Source organism: Mauremys mutica, chromosome 1 (assembly GCF_020497125.1).
Source record: "Mauremys mutica isolate MM-2020 ecotype Southern chromosome 1, ASM2049712v1, whole genome shotgun sequence".
NCBI classification, from domain to species: Eukaryota; Metazoa; Chordata; order Testudines; family Geoemydidae; genus Mauremys; species Mauremys mutica.
The window spans coordinates 64,409,192-64,424,125 of NC_059072.1; the positions used below are offsets into that span (position 1 = coordinate 64,409,192).

The 14,934-nt window shown below is 40.1% G+C and overlaps 1 protein-coding gene across 5 annotated transcripts in view; it reads right to left on the minus strand.

The window, feature by feature from the left end:
* The window catches only part of GRIP1 (glutamate receptor interacting protein 1), a 564,392-nt gene that overhangs the window by 26,880 nt on the left and 522,578 nt on the right, over positions 1-14,934 (minus strand). For 4 of the 5 annotated variants that reach the window (XM_044978400.1, XM_044978377.1, XM_044978383.1 and 1 more), the window contains exons 17-19: positions 8,389-8,566; positions 6,488-6,627; positions 6,131-6,316 (exon numbers count right to left, since the gene is read on the minus strand). In XM_044978400.1, coding sequence (XP_044834335.1) covers positions 6,131-6,316; positions 6,488-6,627; positions 8,389-8,566 — 504 coding nt within the window. The remainder of the gene's footprint in view (positions 1-6,130; positions 6,317-6,487; positions 6,628-8,388; positions 8,567-14,934) is intronic. The other variant, XM_044978391.1, reaches the window with a different exon arrangement.

Genomic DNA, 14,934 nt, shown 5'->3' on the forward strand with positions numbered 1-14,934 from the left:
AGGCAATGAAGTTTAAATGTAAAAAAGTGAAAAGTCAACAGCAGCGCTGCCTGAAGCAACCTAAGAAGATTATATTGTTTTTCGGTTTTACATGTTTCCTATGTTAAAGTATCCTTAAAAGCACTTTAAATTAATCAGATCCTAGTGATAGCCCTTATGCATTCAGCTCCAGTTCACACAGAGACTTGGCCAGCAGCCGTATCACCTTGTGCAGTGATCCTGTCATATCTCAGAATGTAAACTGGATTGGATGGACTTGGTACTTGGATGGGAGCCCCCCAAAAGAACACCTACGTGCTATATGAAGCAGTATTAGGGATTCAATAGCTGACACTCTTCTCACTCAGTACTGGACCAGCGTTCCAGCACAGCATGACAGGGCACTGTGCTGCTACAGGGGTTACAGTCCTTGTATAGTGTGATCTCATGGTAGTTTTGATACAAGTAGAGGGGCTAACCTCACTGTCCTGGCCAAATTCTATCTCAGGTTAATTACATTCTGCCTACCTAAATTCTCCCCTAGTTTCCACCACTTAAAATTCCCCTGCATTTGGAATAAGGTATTCATTACTTCCTATCCTTAGGTGATGTCTGTACTGTTGTGCCTCATTAAACTATCATTCTATTTCATTGGTGGAGGAAGTGTTCCCTGTATACAGTCTGTGACCTAGTTGAAGACTGGAAAGTGCTTTGGAATCTTCTGGGAGGAAAGACCCTATAAAAATGTCTGATCATTCTAACTATAACTTGACACTGAATGGGGAAAAAAAAAGATTGGATCTGAACCTCAGAATTAACCCTACTTTTTGTACAGTTTTCTACCAAGGGACCATTAACTTCCAGGTAGGAAGTCAACAGCAATAAGCAGAACTGACCTGCCCCAGTTAAAGATCTTATTCTAAGAATGGCACCTCTACCCAAAAATGTTCTGGCCTAAAAGGCTAGAATGCTACCAGCTGGGCCATATTGTCAGCTATTGTCTCTGTTGATGGCTGGGCTGAGCATTCTTTGTGATACTGCAGGTTAGAACTATTTTAGGTTCAGAAACTATTTACAGTTACAATATTTCATTATTTTGGTCTGATAGAAACAGAAGTTATGAGCAGTGTGTCTGTAAGAAGCCATGTGTGTGATGCATGTGCAGTTTACTGTCAAACTAAATTACAGCTGCAAGTTGAACATTCTGCTTTCCATAAGGGAAATGAAATGGCAGCAGTACAGTTCATTCTGGCACACCATCAAACTAACCTGCTTGTTTCCCTGGACTGAAATAGAACAGCATAAAAATCTTGCTGCTTATAGTACAACCTGTCATGCCTCTGAACATGATTTTAACCTCACAGCTCAATTGGATAGAAAATCTAGTCAAAATAAATATCTAAGCAGGTTCAGTTAAATTTTTAAATTAGATCACTAAGGATTCAATTTAAAACAACAAAACCAGAGCCATTCAGATTTATAGCTGCAGTTGCATTTTACGACTATTACTGCTTTGCATTAATAAAGCACCTTCCAGCTCAGAAGTTCAAAGTACTTTACAAACAATGAATTTAACCTCACAATACAGTTAAGAGGTAGATCAGTATTACAATCCCCATTAAACATATATGGGAAATCAAGACATAAAAAGGTGAAGTGTCTTGGTGGTCAAGTGATTTATCAAAGATCACCTAAGAAATTTATTGTAGAGTTAAGAATAGAACCCAGGCTTTCTGAGGGTACGTCTACACTGCAATTAGACACCCATGGCTGATCTGTGCCAACTGACTCAGGCTCACGGGGCTCAGGTTAAGGGGCTGTTTAATTGTGGTGTAGACGCTTTGGGCTTGGGCTGCAGCTTGAGCTCTGGGACCGTCCCACTTCACAGGGTCTCCGAGCCCGAACATCTACACTGCAATTAAACAGCCTCTTAGCCCGAGCCAGCTGGGTCGGGCCAGCTCCGGGTCTCTAATTGCAGCGTAGACATAACCTAAGTGCCAAGTGTGTGATTTAATCATTAGACCAACCTTCTTAAATCTAGCGTAATATGCTCAGGATTGGCAGGGATCTCTGAACAGTGCACTCTGGCACCAATTCTCCACTGCATCTGAGCTCGGTGGGGACACAGTGGAGACTGGTGGCACAGGGAACAAACTGCGCTCTCAGTGCAAGTTAGGGCTACACAAAGGTAGGCCTCACATATGCCCCTGAAATAAGGTCCCCAAAGAACTTTAAACCAGTGGAGGATCAGAAATGGGACAGCTCCGTTCCACCAGGTCCCTTCCCTTACTTGCCCTACCTGCATGCATCCTTAGACAGCCCCTGACACGCTCCTGGCCTCCCCTCTTGATAAGGGCTGGGAAGACTGCCTTCGTAGAAGGTGGCAGAGCAGTCTCTGCCACATTTACACCAGTGGAAAATTTTCCTTGTACTGGCCATCTCCACTGGCCATCTCCAGTATTTCTCCACTGGCCATCTCCAGACACTTGAGGTTCATCGTGTGCTGCTTGTGCAGTCTAGAGAATTCAGTCCTATATGTGCTGGAATGTCTTAACATTATTTCAGTGAAACTTTTCTTATTTAATTTAATGTGGGCTGCATTCCAAATATGAAGAACCCTGTGCAATGACCCAACACATCCCTACAGCATCTAAGGAATGGTGATGGTGAACACCTGGTACAGTAGATTCTAATAAAAATCCTTGATATTAAGCAACTTCCAGTTAATGTCAGCACTGCGCTGGGAACCAGTCCCCTCCCATTAATATCATGTTAATGGGATTTGGATATTGGCAATGGCATGCCACGGCATTAGCGATTTTTTTTTTTTAAGAAAGGCCCCACCTGCAGGCAGGTTTGTGAGGCTGCAGGCAGGGAAGGAAGTGCTGGAATGTGCCTTCCCTGGGGGCAGCCCCACAAACCTACCTGCAGCCAGTGCTTGGTCTGTCCCAGCACGTCCTTCTGGGGTGGCAGCCTGGCAAACCTGCCTGCGCACAGAGACCACACAGGAGGTAAGGGGCTGTGCGCTGTGGACAGGGCACTAGTGGGGAGTAAGGCTCCAACCCAGATGTCAGAGCTGCATGGTACCTCTCTCTGACCTCTCCAGTCTGCAAGCTGCTGGGGGTGGGGGCGACTGCATACAGGGTAGGAAGCAAGACTCAAACCCTAGAGAGCAGCGGGCAAGATCCAGTTCAGCCCTATGGATCCCCAGTGGCCCCACTCACTGTAAAGAGCTGCAGTTCCCCTCCCTGCTGCTGTCCTGCAGGCAGGCAGGTTTGCAGGGCTGCAGTCAGGAATGACATGTCCAAGCACTTCCTTCCCTGGCTGCTGCCTCCCAAACCTGCCTTCTGCTTATTGGCAACTGCTGGATAATGGCAATGTTTTGCTGGCAACCAAGCGGTTGCTAATAAGCAGAATCTATTGAGCCAGGAATGAAACCACATGTGTCTGTTTGGTGCACTGCACTGACCCTTTACATTTTCCTTTTTAACCACTGTACGAGGAACTTTTCCACACACACTTTTGTTGAGAAGCTCCGTTTATCGGTTACCAATAAACAGGAGCAGTTCACTTCCTTGAATCTGTCTGGAATCACCTCCCTCAAAACAGCGTAGCTATGGAGTTACTCCATTACTCTGCTGGCTGAATGGCCGGCATTAATGCACCCAGATGCTGTTCTGGACAAGGGTTTTGCTTGTGAGAGCTTGTGTGTTATGGATTGCTATGTAGAGAATGCTCTAGCTACCCTATGCTGGCACATCAGCCAATGGTCCTAAATATAGTGTCAATCCATCTGTGGGGAGAAACACTGCCACCAGCACTAAATCAGTATAACAAATAAGAGAAAACATTTTCTGGTGGTGCTACAAGAAGGTTTCCAAGACTCCTGAATTTGCTTAGTTTATATTTATGCCAAGAAAGGTTTGGAAAGGGAGCCAAACTCAGAAGTGACAGGCCAGGCTAGAATGGAATTTAATATAGAAAGGGGGGGGGTTAGTACCAAAATAAGAGAATATTCATAGTAAGACACAACTTGATAACGACTCAGGCTGTTTAAGAGACATGAGCTATACTGATGCAAGAGTGGGACAGTATTTTTAAGGCAGATGGAGGAGATTTGCTTGCAGTTATTAGGTTAAGAAGGTGAATCATATATAGTTGTTGATCAGCCTCTTGACAATAGGATGACCAGACAGCAAATGTGAAAAATCGGGACGGGGGTGGGAGGTAATAGGATCCTATATAAGAAAAAGACCCAAAAATCAGGACTGTCCCTATTAAATGGGGACATCTGGTCACCCTATTTGACAAAGAGATAATCACTGTGGCAACAAAAGTCCCCCTTTCACAGGCGACAAGCATTCTCCTAGTACTGACAAGTCTAATCAGAGAATTGTTGCGATTCCTTCATTTATTCCATCTCCGGAACCGTTTTTGGCAATCTCAGCAGAGAGGACAAGGCCTCTTGGTCATGGAGTCTGAACTAAGCTCTCGTCTTCCTTCAGGACTAAATCTGAGCACATTGGTGGGGCAGCACAGGGAAGTTTACACTGTCACTGCCTGCTCTGAACCTGTTCTGTAAGTAAAAAGAGGATTCACTCCAGATCAGCTCAAAAAGGAAACAGAGTTGTCAATCTAGCAACTTTCATAGCACTATATTCCCTTAAAATTATCAGAAAATATAACGAAAATATAAAATTATTTATTCTATTAATTAGATCAAAGTGGTGGTGGTGGGGGGGGAGGCAGAAAGAGGGAGGGGAAAGATACAAATGGGTCAAATTAATCTCTGCAGTAACTCCAGTGAAGTCAATTTAATATCTCGGCTCAAGTACGAGAATCTTATTTTAGGCCAAAGAAAATGTAAATATAATAATAAATTAACCCCAAAACACAGAAAAGAGGGGTTATGATCTAATGCTGAGAGACCCTTTCATACAACAGAGAGTTACTGCCAGGATATGCACAATAAGACCAAAAAATACTTAAAAACTAAATACAAAAAAAACAGTAATCAGTAGTGACACCAGCTACTTCTTGCTCTAATATTATTAGACAGGCTTGAAAGGAAGATTGCCAGAGAGAAAATGACAAGTGCTTCAGTGAGCCAGACATATATTAATTATATATAAGCAGTTAAAGTGATCAGCAAAGAATTTCAGTCTATCAAGGCAATGTATTGGGCCAAAGTCTGTCCCAATTCTCTGTCTGGGGGTAAAACACAGCAGACCAACCGATCTGACAGCCCATGCCCCAGAAAGCCTTGACAGACATGTAGATGAAGACACAACTGAACAATTTAATGAAATGAGGGGGAGGAAGAAAAATCTCTCTGGGTTAGGTGATCTGTCTGTGTAAAGATGTACTGTGCACACCAGTGGTAGTACAGAAATAATGATTTAAAAGACAGTCAAAGAAAACATATGAAGATGTTTGGAAGCCTCTTTGTTCTTGTGTAATTCAGAGTAATTAAGAACCGCCTACATTTTCTATAGCCCAAAAAACTTACATCTTATCTTACATACTTCACATGAATTATTTAAAAAGTACTATTAAATAAACAGTCAAATCTAGCTATAGAAGTTTGAAGGTAATAAGAAGCCTGTTATTTCCTTAATTAAATAATCTCTTTAAACATAGTGATTACTTTGAGGGCTAAAAGTTTGAGTCTAATGTCATGGGAATGAAGAAGAAACAAAAGAGTAACAAATCACGGAATGATCTCTCGTGTTCCCCTTCAGCAGTTTACAATAAATCTTCATTGTAGTCAGCTTAAAAACCAATGAGAATGGGCCTCAGATGCTCAATGTGTTCTGTGTCTTGTATTAATCTAATCTTGAAGGATAAGCTCCTTTAGTGTGGAGGAACTATGGATTGGGCCATTCAGACATTTGTAAAGCTAATGCAAGCCTGTTAATATATTGATAAATGCCTCATAACCCATCACAATGTTATGAAAGAATGAACTCAAGGCCTCCTGAGTCTAAGAAATAACACCAGATACCAAGGTGTGTGTTCGTAATGAGACATGTGCACACTGTGAAGTACAAAGTTGAAAGTTGGTGGGTAGGATTTTCTTTAATGTGGAGAACCGTGATTCATACATCTAATCACTTCTGTACTAAGTAGTGATTGAAACTGTTGCTTGTACCTTGGCTTCCAAAGCTGGTATCAATACCAGAACCATCCCATGATTCTACTGCACTGTCCACGCTTGGAACTGTAGTAGAATAAATGTCCGATAGTTTGCTTGGTTTCTGTGTAGAAGAGGTTTCATCTTCAGCATCACTCAGCTCACTTAAGTGACCAGAAATGGAAAATTTCTTGGGGCTTGCAGCTGAATAGGGTTTAAAATCAAACATGATTATAGCGTCTTTGTACCTAAAAAGATACTTCCCCTCCCTTTCATTATGGACAAGAAATTTCCCCTGGCACATACATGTTCAAATGTTTAAGGTGTAGAAATACACTGGTTCAAGAGCATAAATGTGACTCTAGCCATACTCACCATCTGTCTGCTTCTTGATTTTCAAGGTGACAGTCTCTCCTGCCATCTGTAACAAATGTATGGCTTCACTCAAAGGTTTTCCTTTCAGACTGCTGCTATTTATTGCTAGGATGCGGTCTCCTATGTGAATTGCACCTGTCCTAAAGTATCAGAAATAAAACACTGAAAAGATCAACAGAAAAAATAGCAAAGCCAATTTCTTCACATATTTTGAGTCATGTGAGTGTATTTTCAATTGTTTCTTTTAATTTCACATGTAAAGTATTATTACTGGAACTACTTTTAATCAGTACATTTGCCACTAAGGATGTGTAAATTAAGTTACCTCTGCTGCAGTGCCAGCAGCAGAGATAATGCACAGCAATGAAGATTTCTGTCTCCTTTGCTGTGGCAAAATGTGGGTGAACTGATCATATAAGGAGCCTGAGTGGTGCTCATTTGTTAAAAAACCTAAAATACTTCAGTAACTTTAAAGTAAATTTAATGTTTACAGAAGTACCACTGACAGCACTGGAAACTGAAGTCTCATAATCACAGGACAGATACAGCAAGTGCAGTGGTAGCATGAACAACCACTCACTGTTGCACCAATATGCCTGTTCTGTAGGAATCACCTCAAGTGATGAGAAGATACATTTTGTGTGTCAATGCACCTGGTTCATTCCCCATGTATATATTTGCTTTTCTGGTTCATTCAGTTCTTGGCCTCTCTGTTTAAGATGGCCAGCAAAGGCGTCAGCTGCAATGACTATATGTAGTGGACACCTCCCCATCAGGACCTAAGGCCAAAATTTTGAAAAGTGACCAGTGATTTGGGTGCCCAACTTGGGACACCTTAAAGGGGCCTGATATTCAGAGTGTGGGTGTTCAGACTTTTCTAAAACTCAGGTTCTGTTCCGGTATCTCAAGTTAGGCACTGAAATCACTACTCACTTTTTAAAATCTTGGCCTAAAATCACCCACTCATTTCATACAGGTTCTTAACATCCACAAGATGGTTATGGATTTGAACAGTGTCAAACAAATAATATCTCCATAAACTATTAATATTGCTCTTACAAAATAGTAAATTTATAACTTGCATTAAAAATAAGTACTCTATTACTGGAGACTGGCTTGTTCAGTGAATTTATTGCTTGTGTGTGTGTATGTGTGTACACACACACAGACACACACATATATATATATAAAATTTATTGCTCTGGATATAATACACACACACTTACCTATAGTAACTACCCTTAAACACATGCAAAATTTCCCTGAAATAAATAGATAAGGTAACTTCAATATTTGCATTATTTTCTATACAGCACTTACTGTAGGGAATGTTTAACATCCTTAATTAATGTTATCTAATGTAATTTCCAAGCTTTTAAGGGTGCCACCACATGTTTGTGTAAAAACACACACAAAAATGCAGAATGTGTATTGTATGCATGTACAGTATATATGTATATACACAATCTGTGTGTGCATATATGTGCATTTTATATTTGTGCGCATGTGCACACACACACACACACACACAGTCTTTTAGCTATTCCACTGCCATCTTTTCAAAAGGAGTTCATAAAATCTTCATGTGATGGAGGAGTTTGGCCGGCGGAGCTTTCTTAGGTGATTTACAACAAGGTCAGCAATCCTTAACACTGTAAGAAAATCATGCTGTAGGTTCAATAACATCCTGATAAAATATCCATGATGCTGCTGAGCTTGGAAAAAACCACAGGAAACATAAAACAACAACAAAGACTAAACAATGGTTAGTTTATCTTTTTTCATAGATGTTGGGAAAATCAACACATTCCTAAGCAAGAAAAAATTAGTATGTCCATGTGAATGAAGGAAGAAATGAACTTCGTAAACGGAAGTCATAATAATAATTGTTTCCAATTTACCTTTCAGCGAGTCCGCCTTTAGTAAGACTTGAGATGATTATTGGATCAAAGGGCTCTTCAGTACCAGAAATTGTGATCCCAAGTGGACCACCATAACGCTTGAGCTCTACAGTGTAAATAATTGCTCCAGAACTCTCCTGTTCATCTGCAATAAATGCCAAGAGGACGCAATTGGTTTCTTATGAAAGAAGGAATGAAAAGAATAATACATTCAGACAAGTGACTGGAAATCAGACAGAGTATCCTCAAAGGATTACAGTTCAGATACAATTTTTATTCATTATTCCACTGGCTTATTTCATAAAACAAAAATAAGAGAATCGCTCATTTATTTTGCTTTTATGGCCAAAAGCCAGTCCCATTGAAGTAAATGGCGGATCTCCCATTCACTTCAGTGGAACCAGGATTTGATCCTTACGTTTTAAAATCTTTATGTGTATGTTTTCTATACAAATGTAATTGGTAGGGAGGAGACACTTTGCTGTGGGGAAGGCCAAGACAATGTTTCTGTTAATTGGAGGACACAGTAGGGGGGTTAAAACAGGGAGCAGTTGTGAGGAGGGAGAAGTTTGAGGTCATCACAGTCTCAGTTGACCAAACATTTCCTTGAGTTGAGCAGTCTTTATTCATCTATTTATTTTTAAAAGAAAAATCTGATATTAGGTCAATGTTTTTGAAGGGCATGTTTTGAGTCTCAACTATTGATATAATTAAAAATAATTCCTGGCATCTATGTATCAACAGACATCAAGCCAAACAATAAATTGACTGGGGTCATTTTCATGAAATCATTTGTATGACATCTTGTTTGTTTGTCTGAGCACACAATAATCACAGAATGAAGAGGAAAATGTTAATGAGTGACCAAAAATGGAGTTCTCTACACATTACCCAAAAAGTGTCACAGCAAGAGAGCAATCAACTGTACTGCTTATAATTTGTGAGATAAAATTTTTAAATCTTAAAAGGTCAGATTATCCTAAAACCAAAATAACAAATGCTCACTTGCTCTCGTTTATGATATTGGTATTCACCTAGTGTGTTTGGCCTGTCAGGCACGCATTCTCAGATCTGTGGGTAATGACATTTTGAAATGGCTCAGTAGGCGCTGATAACCCTTAAGGTGCATATTCAGCAAACATTACCAGAACTAAACCGTGACAGGCTAGAGTTTTTAAATGTTCTGCTCATTTAAATCATAAAGTTTTAAAATAAAGAAGGTAGTATCATGTGTCATGGCAAAGGTCCATGGAGAGAGTAGCTTTCTTCTAACACTGAACAATGCACTGTGTTAGAATAAGGGAAATGATATTTTCTTTAAAGCTGTTCTGTGCCTCTGCTTCGCTTTAAAGCTACTGTCTAGAATCTTCATCAGTTCCCTTCTATCTAGCTTCCTGCTATAGATTTAAACAAACAATATTTATATCATCAAATCAAAGCAAAGGCTTGTGTTGAGAAAAGAATTAGTAATGTATTCAGCAAAGAATCACTGCTGGTATATATGACTTTCAGATCTAGCATAAACATTTGATTCCTGGCTGGGACACCTGTTAAATGGGTTCTGGCCCTCTCACATCTTCTATTGGATGCATTTTTCTTGCCACCTGATTTCCAGAAAGTCACCATCACAGACAAATAAATAACACCTGAGATCCAGCTGGAAGTGATCAATGGTCATGTGATGAGTTTGCACAAAACTGTTGCCACTTTAACAGAAAGGAAGGGCTGCAGACTCATTTGCAGAATGTTGGCAAAATGCTTAGAGATCCCAGGCTTGAAAGAGCTACATAAACGTAGAACTTCAATAAAGAAGATGAACCGTATTGTTAAAAAAATAACTAGCAAATGATGGGTCAAACTGAAAATGCAGTAGTTGGTATTTACTGGGTGTTGACAAAATACTGTAATGTCCATGTATCAATAGTGAGGTGTAGTGCAAGAGTAAGCAGACATTAATCATATGATAACCAGTGTCTGCATTCCTACAGAAGGTTTACAACTATTAGGGGATGATAAGAAAGGAGACCAGTCTATTACCTGTTTGTTTTGCTCAGCTCTACTTAAGAAAATTAATGACATAGCAGAACAGATTTAAAATTGCAGCATTACTTATCGTTAATGTTACTTTCAGACAACTTGAGTTCTGACTATTTAACAACATGAAAAGTATATGGCCTGAATTCATAATGATAGCTGGTTTTGCTGCCAAATGGAAGAACTAGATTTGTAAAGACTTTTCAGGGTTGCAGGTTCAGGTCAATAAAAGTGATGACAAACTTCAGGGTGAAAAGTTGGCAGGAAAAAACTAGTATAATTTCTTGGACTCAGGTGTGTATGTTATCCCATGGTAAAGATGCTGAATCAAATTAGATCTAAACATATTAGAATTTCCTTAAGCTTGGTGAAATTTCCCCTTGTTGTCTCTCACCTACTGATGCAACTTGTATCAAATGCAGAATCAAAGAATTATTACAAGTACTGTAGTGACTTAATCAATCATAGAATATCAGGGTTGGAAGGGACCTCAGGAGGTCATCTAATCCAACCCTCTGCTCAAAGCAGGACCAATCCCCGACTAAATCATCCCAGCCAGGGCCTTGTCAAGCCTGACCTTAAAAACCTCTAAGGAAGGAGATTCCACCACCTCCCTAGGTAACCCATTCCAGTGCTTCACCACCCTCCTAGTCAAAAAGTTTTTCCTAATATCAAACCTAAACCTCCCCCACTGCAACTTGAGACCATTACTCCTTGTTCTGTCATCTGCTACCACTGAGAACAGTCTAGATCCATCCTCTTTGGAACCCCCTTTCAAGTAGTTGAAAGCAGCTCTTCTGCAGCTTTAGTCTCTTCTGCAGACTAAATAATCCCCATTCCCTCAGGCTCTCCTCATAAGTCATGTGCTCCAGCCCCCTAATCATTTTTGTTGCCTTCTGCTGGACTCTCCAATTTTTCCACATCCCTCTTTTCCAGATCCTTCTGCTGGACACAATACTCCAGATGGGGATTGGTCCTTCTTTGAGCAGGGGTTTGGACTAGATGACCTCCTCAGGTCTCTTCCAACCCTGATATTCTATGATTCTATGAGGCCTCACCAATGCCGAATAGAGGCGAATGATCACGTCCCTCGATCTGCTGGCAATACTCCTCATTAGCCTTCTTGGCAATAAGGGCACACTGTAGACTCATATCCAGCTCCTCGTCCACTGTAACCCTTAGGTCCTTTTCTGCAGAACTGCTGCCTAGCCACTCGGTCCCTAGTCTGTAGCAGTGCATGGGATTCTTCCATTCTAAGTGCAGGACTCTGCACTTGTCCTTGTTGAACCTCATCAGGTTTCTTTTGGCCCAATCCTCTAAATTTGTCTAGGTTCCTCTGTATCCTATTCCTATCCTCCAGCGTATCTACCACTCCTCCCAGTTTAGTGTCATCTGCAAACTTGCTGAGGGTGCAGTCCACACCATCCTCCAGATCATTAATGTAGATATTAAACAAAACCGGCCCCGGGACCGACCCTTGGGGCACTCTGCTTGATACCGGCTGCCAACTAGATATGGAGCCATTGATCACTACCCATCGAGCCCGATGATCTAGCCAGCTTTCTATTCAACTTATAGCCCATTCATCCAGCCCATACTTCTTTAACTTGCTGGCAAGAATACTGTTAATGTTGCACTATCTCTGCTATACGTGCTAGTCTCCATTCCTGAAAATGATATTAGCTAAAAACAGACTGGAGTGTGAAGCAGAAACACAACTGCAGAGCCCTATTAGCATGGATCACTTCACTAATGACCTCACCACTTGAGTTCGCTTTGAGGAGGGTGGCAGAAGGCAGGTAAACATTTTGTTTTGTTTGAAGAAGTAAGGGATAGGAGAAAAGGCAGGATAAAGACAAACAGAAGAGTGAAAGGTTTAAATAAAACCAAGATGAAGGTATAATAATGCATACAAAGAAAAAGTAACCAAATGAAAGGGAAAGAGAATGCAAATTGGAAGGAGAAAAACTGTATGGGGAACAAAGAGGGTAAAAATAATTTGCAAAAAGATGATTAAAAACAACCTTACAAGGAAGAAGAGGAGAAAAAACAACCCAACAACACCACAGAAATGAAGGATGGAGCAACAAAAGAATTTAAAAATAATCATTAAAAATTGTAGGGCTTCTTTATGCAGCGACATCCAGGAAAGTTAATCTGAATGAACAAAATTCTGAATTTGAAGTACATGAGTTAAATCACATTAAAATCCCCTGTGAACACCCTTATTACGAATTAAAGAGGCCTTCCAATTCCAACTTCGGTTTAGTTTAGTTCACTTCCAAAATGAATTAAGTTAAATTGAAATAAGGCCACTTTAATTCTGAATAACAGCATCAGCACAGAGATTTAATGAGGTTTAACTAGTCCTCTTCAAATTAACATGTTTAGTTCACTCAGACTATTTTTCCTGGAAGTCCCCATATAGACATGCTCTCTATGTTACACTGTGGTATAGAAATCATTTTAGAGTGCTCTATGCCTACTCATCTATAAACATCAAGCTGCATTTCTCTTAGGGAACTTCTAATTAATGATCAATTTTATTGAGTTTAAAGGAACACTGTTGTTCCATGCAGCCCTAGTTGAGAAAAAATAATTAAATATGTATAAGTAAAAATATGCTTAGTTAAAATTAATTAATTTCAATTAAGATGTGTATTTTGTTTTGTTTTACCTTTGGCCACCATTTTTCATAATGTTTCTTTTTGATTTCTTGGGATATTGATTGAAAGCTGCTTTTTAAAATTGTTAATCACAACATATACAGACTGGAACTCATTCAATTTTTTTTTAGTATAATCTGTCTAGAAAATTATGTTCACTATGTCTACAATCTGTCTTTGTACCTAAATTTGAATAGATTTGGTTACACAGAGTAGATAACAGATTAATTAAAACTTACTAATCATATTTGTTAGTCATGCAGTAAGACAATTTAATTTGTAGATACAATAAATTATTCTTGATTATATTCTAGGTATCATATTAATTTAGTCATAAAATTAAGAAACATTCATTTGCAAAAGTTACTTAGTAAGTAAGGGTCCTATTCAGACTAAAATATACACCATCTACCAGGGCGCACAACTCCCAGAAGGCCACATATGCTGCTTCTGAGCAGACCTAGGGTGAAATCTTGGCTTCAATGAAATCAACAGCAAAATTCCTAGGTTTGTTCTGAGACAACACCACACCTGAGAGTTGCAGAGATGTTTAGAGTTGAGAGGGGAACATCTACAATTGACTCCTGCTCTTCCAGTATTTCTTATTTTAGATTCCAATTGCATCCCACATTGGTATTGCACAGGCTGCTAGTAACCTACACTTTTGACTGGAGAGGGAAAATAGGAGAACAGATAGGAGGAAGGTAGGAGACAGGATCCAGCGCTGTTATAAATAGAACTAGGTGGGAAACAGTTTTCCTGTCTTGTGAAAATTTTTGAGATTTCCAATATTTTTCCCATTCTGCATCAGGACAAAACAGAGACCTTACCAGAGAGGGGTGAGAGACAGACTGACCCACCCCAGAACAGTCTGGTGGTTAGGGCACTCATCGGGGATGTGAGAGGCCCAGATTCAAGTTGCTGCTCTGAATCAGACAGTACAGGGGCTTGACCATTGTAATACTGGTTATTCTGGTGTGTCCCCACCCCTTTTGTTGTGACCAGAAATTCCATCCTGGACACAAGAAATCTCCCCAAAGGAAGTTTTGTCGAAAATGATACATTTCAGTAAACAGTTTTAGTGTCAATGAATCGGCATTTTCTGAAGGAAAAAACATTTTGTCAAAAAATTTCTGACCCGCTCTAGTTTCTGACCTGTAAAAAACACAAGTTACTTGTGCGGGGAGAGTTCTTCCATTTCTCATTGTTGAATGGAAACTCGTGCCCCTAATCACCTGCCTACAATGGTTGCAGTTTCCTGCCTTTCTTCCATTAGCTGTTTCACTGAGCTCTGTAAAAGAGGTGTCAGGTAGGTGTCTCTTTGGGCCACATGAGCCTTTATTTCCATAACTATCTGACATGAATTAGCCATGCCAATCCCTCCCCCTCCCACATTAGGATGTCTGAGGATGTACTGAATATGTTTAACTAATTCCACATCCTCAGCCCTATGAGCCTAATCACCATATATTGTAGGACAGAATTCAGTTTTAGTGATCATTTAGCTCGCTGGATCCAAAGTTACTTTTCAAAAGCCAGTTTCTGCAGGTGCTGCTGGGTTTGCCCTTCATTAATACTGATCGGACCAGAAGTAATTTCTTCGCTGTTTTCAGCGGTAGAAAAGAATTTAAGAACTTCCTTGCTGGCATTCAGATACAGGACAAGAACATTATAGTGTGTGGGGTGCTAGTTTTAGTCAGTTATAACATATAATTTAGATTTAGCTACTTAGATTGCAAGATGTTGGAACAGGGAGCATGTTTTTGTTAGGTGTTTGTACAGTACATTGCATAATGGGGTCCAGGACTGTGGCTCCTCTGGGTGCTACCAAAATACAAATAATTAG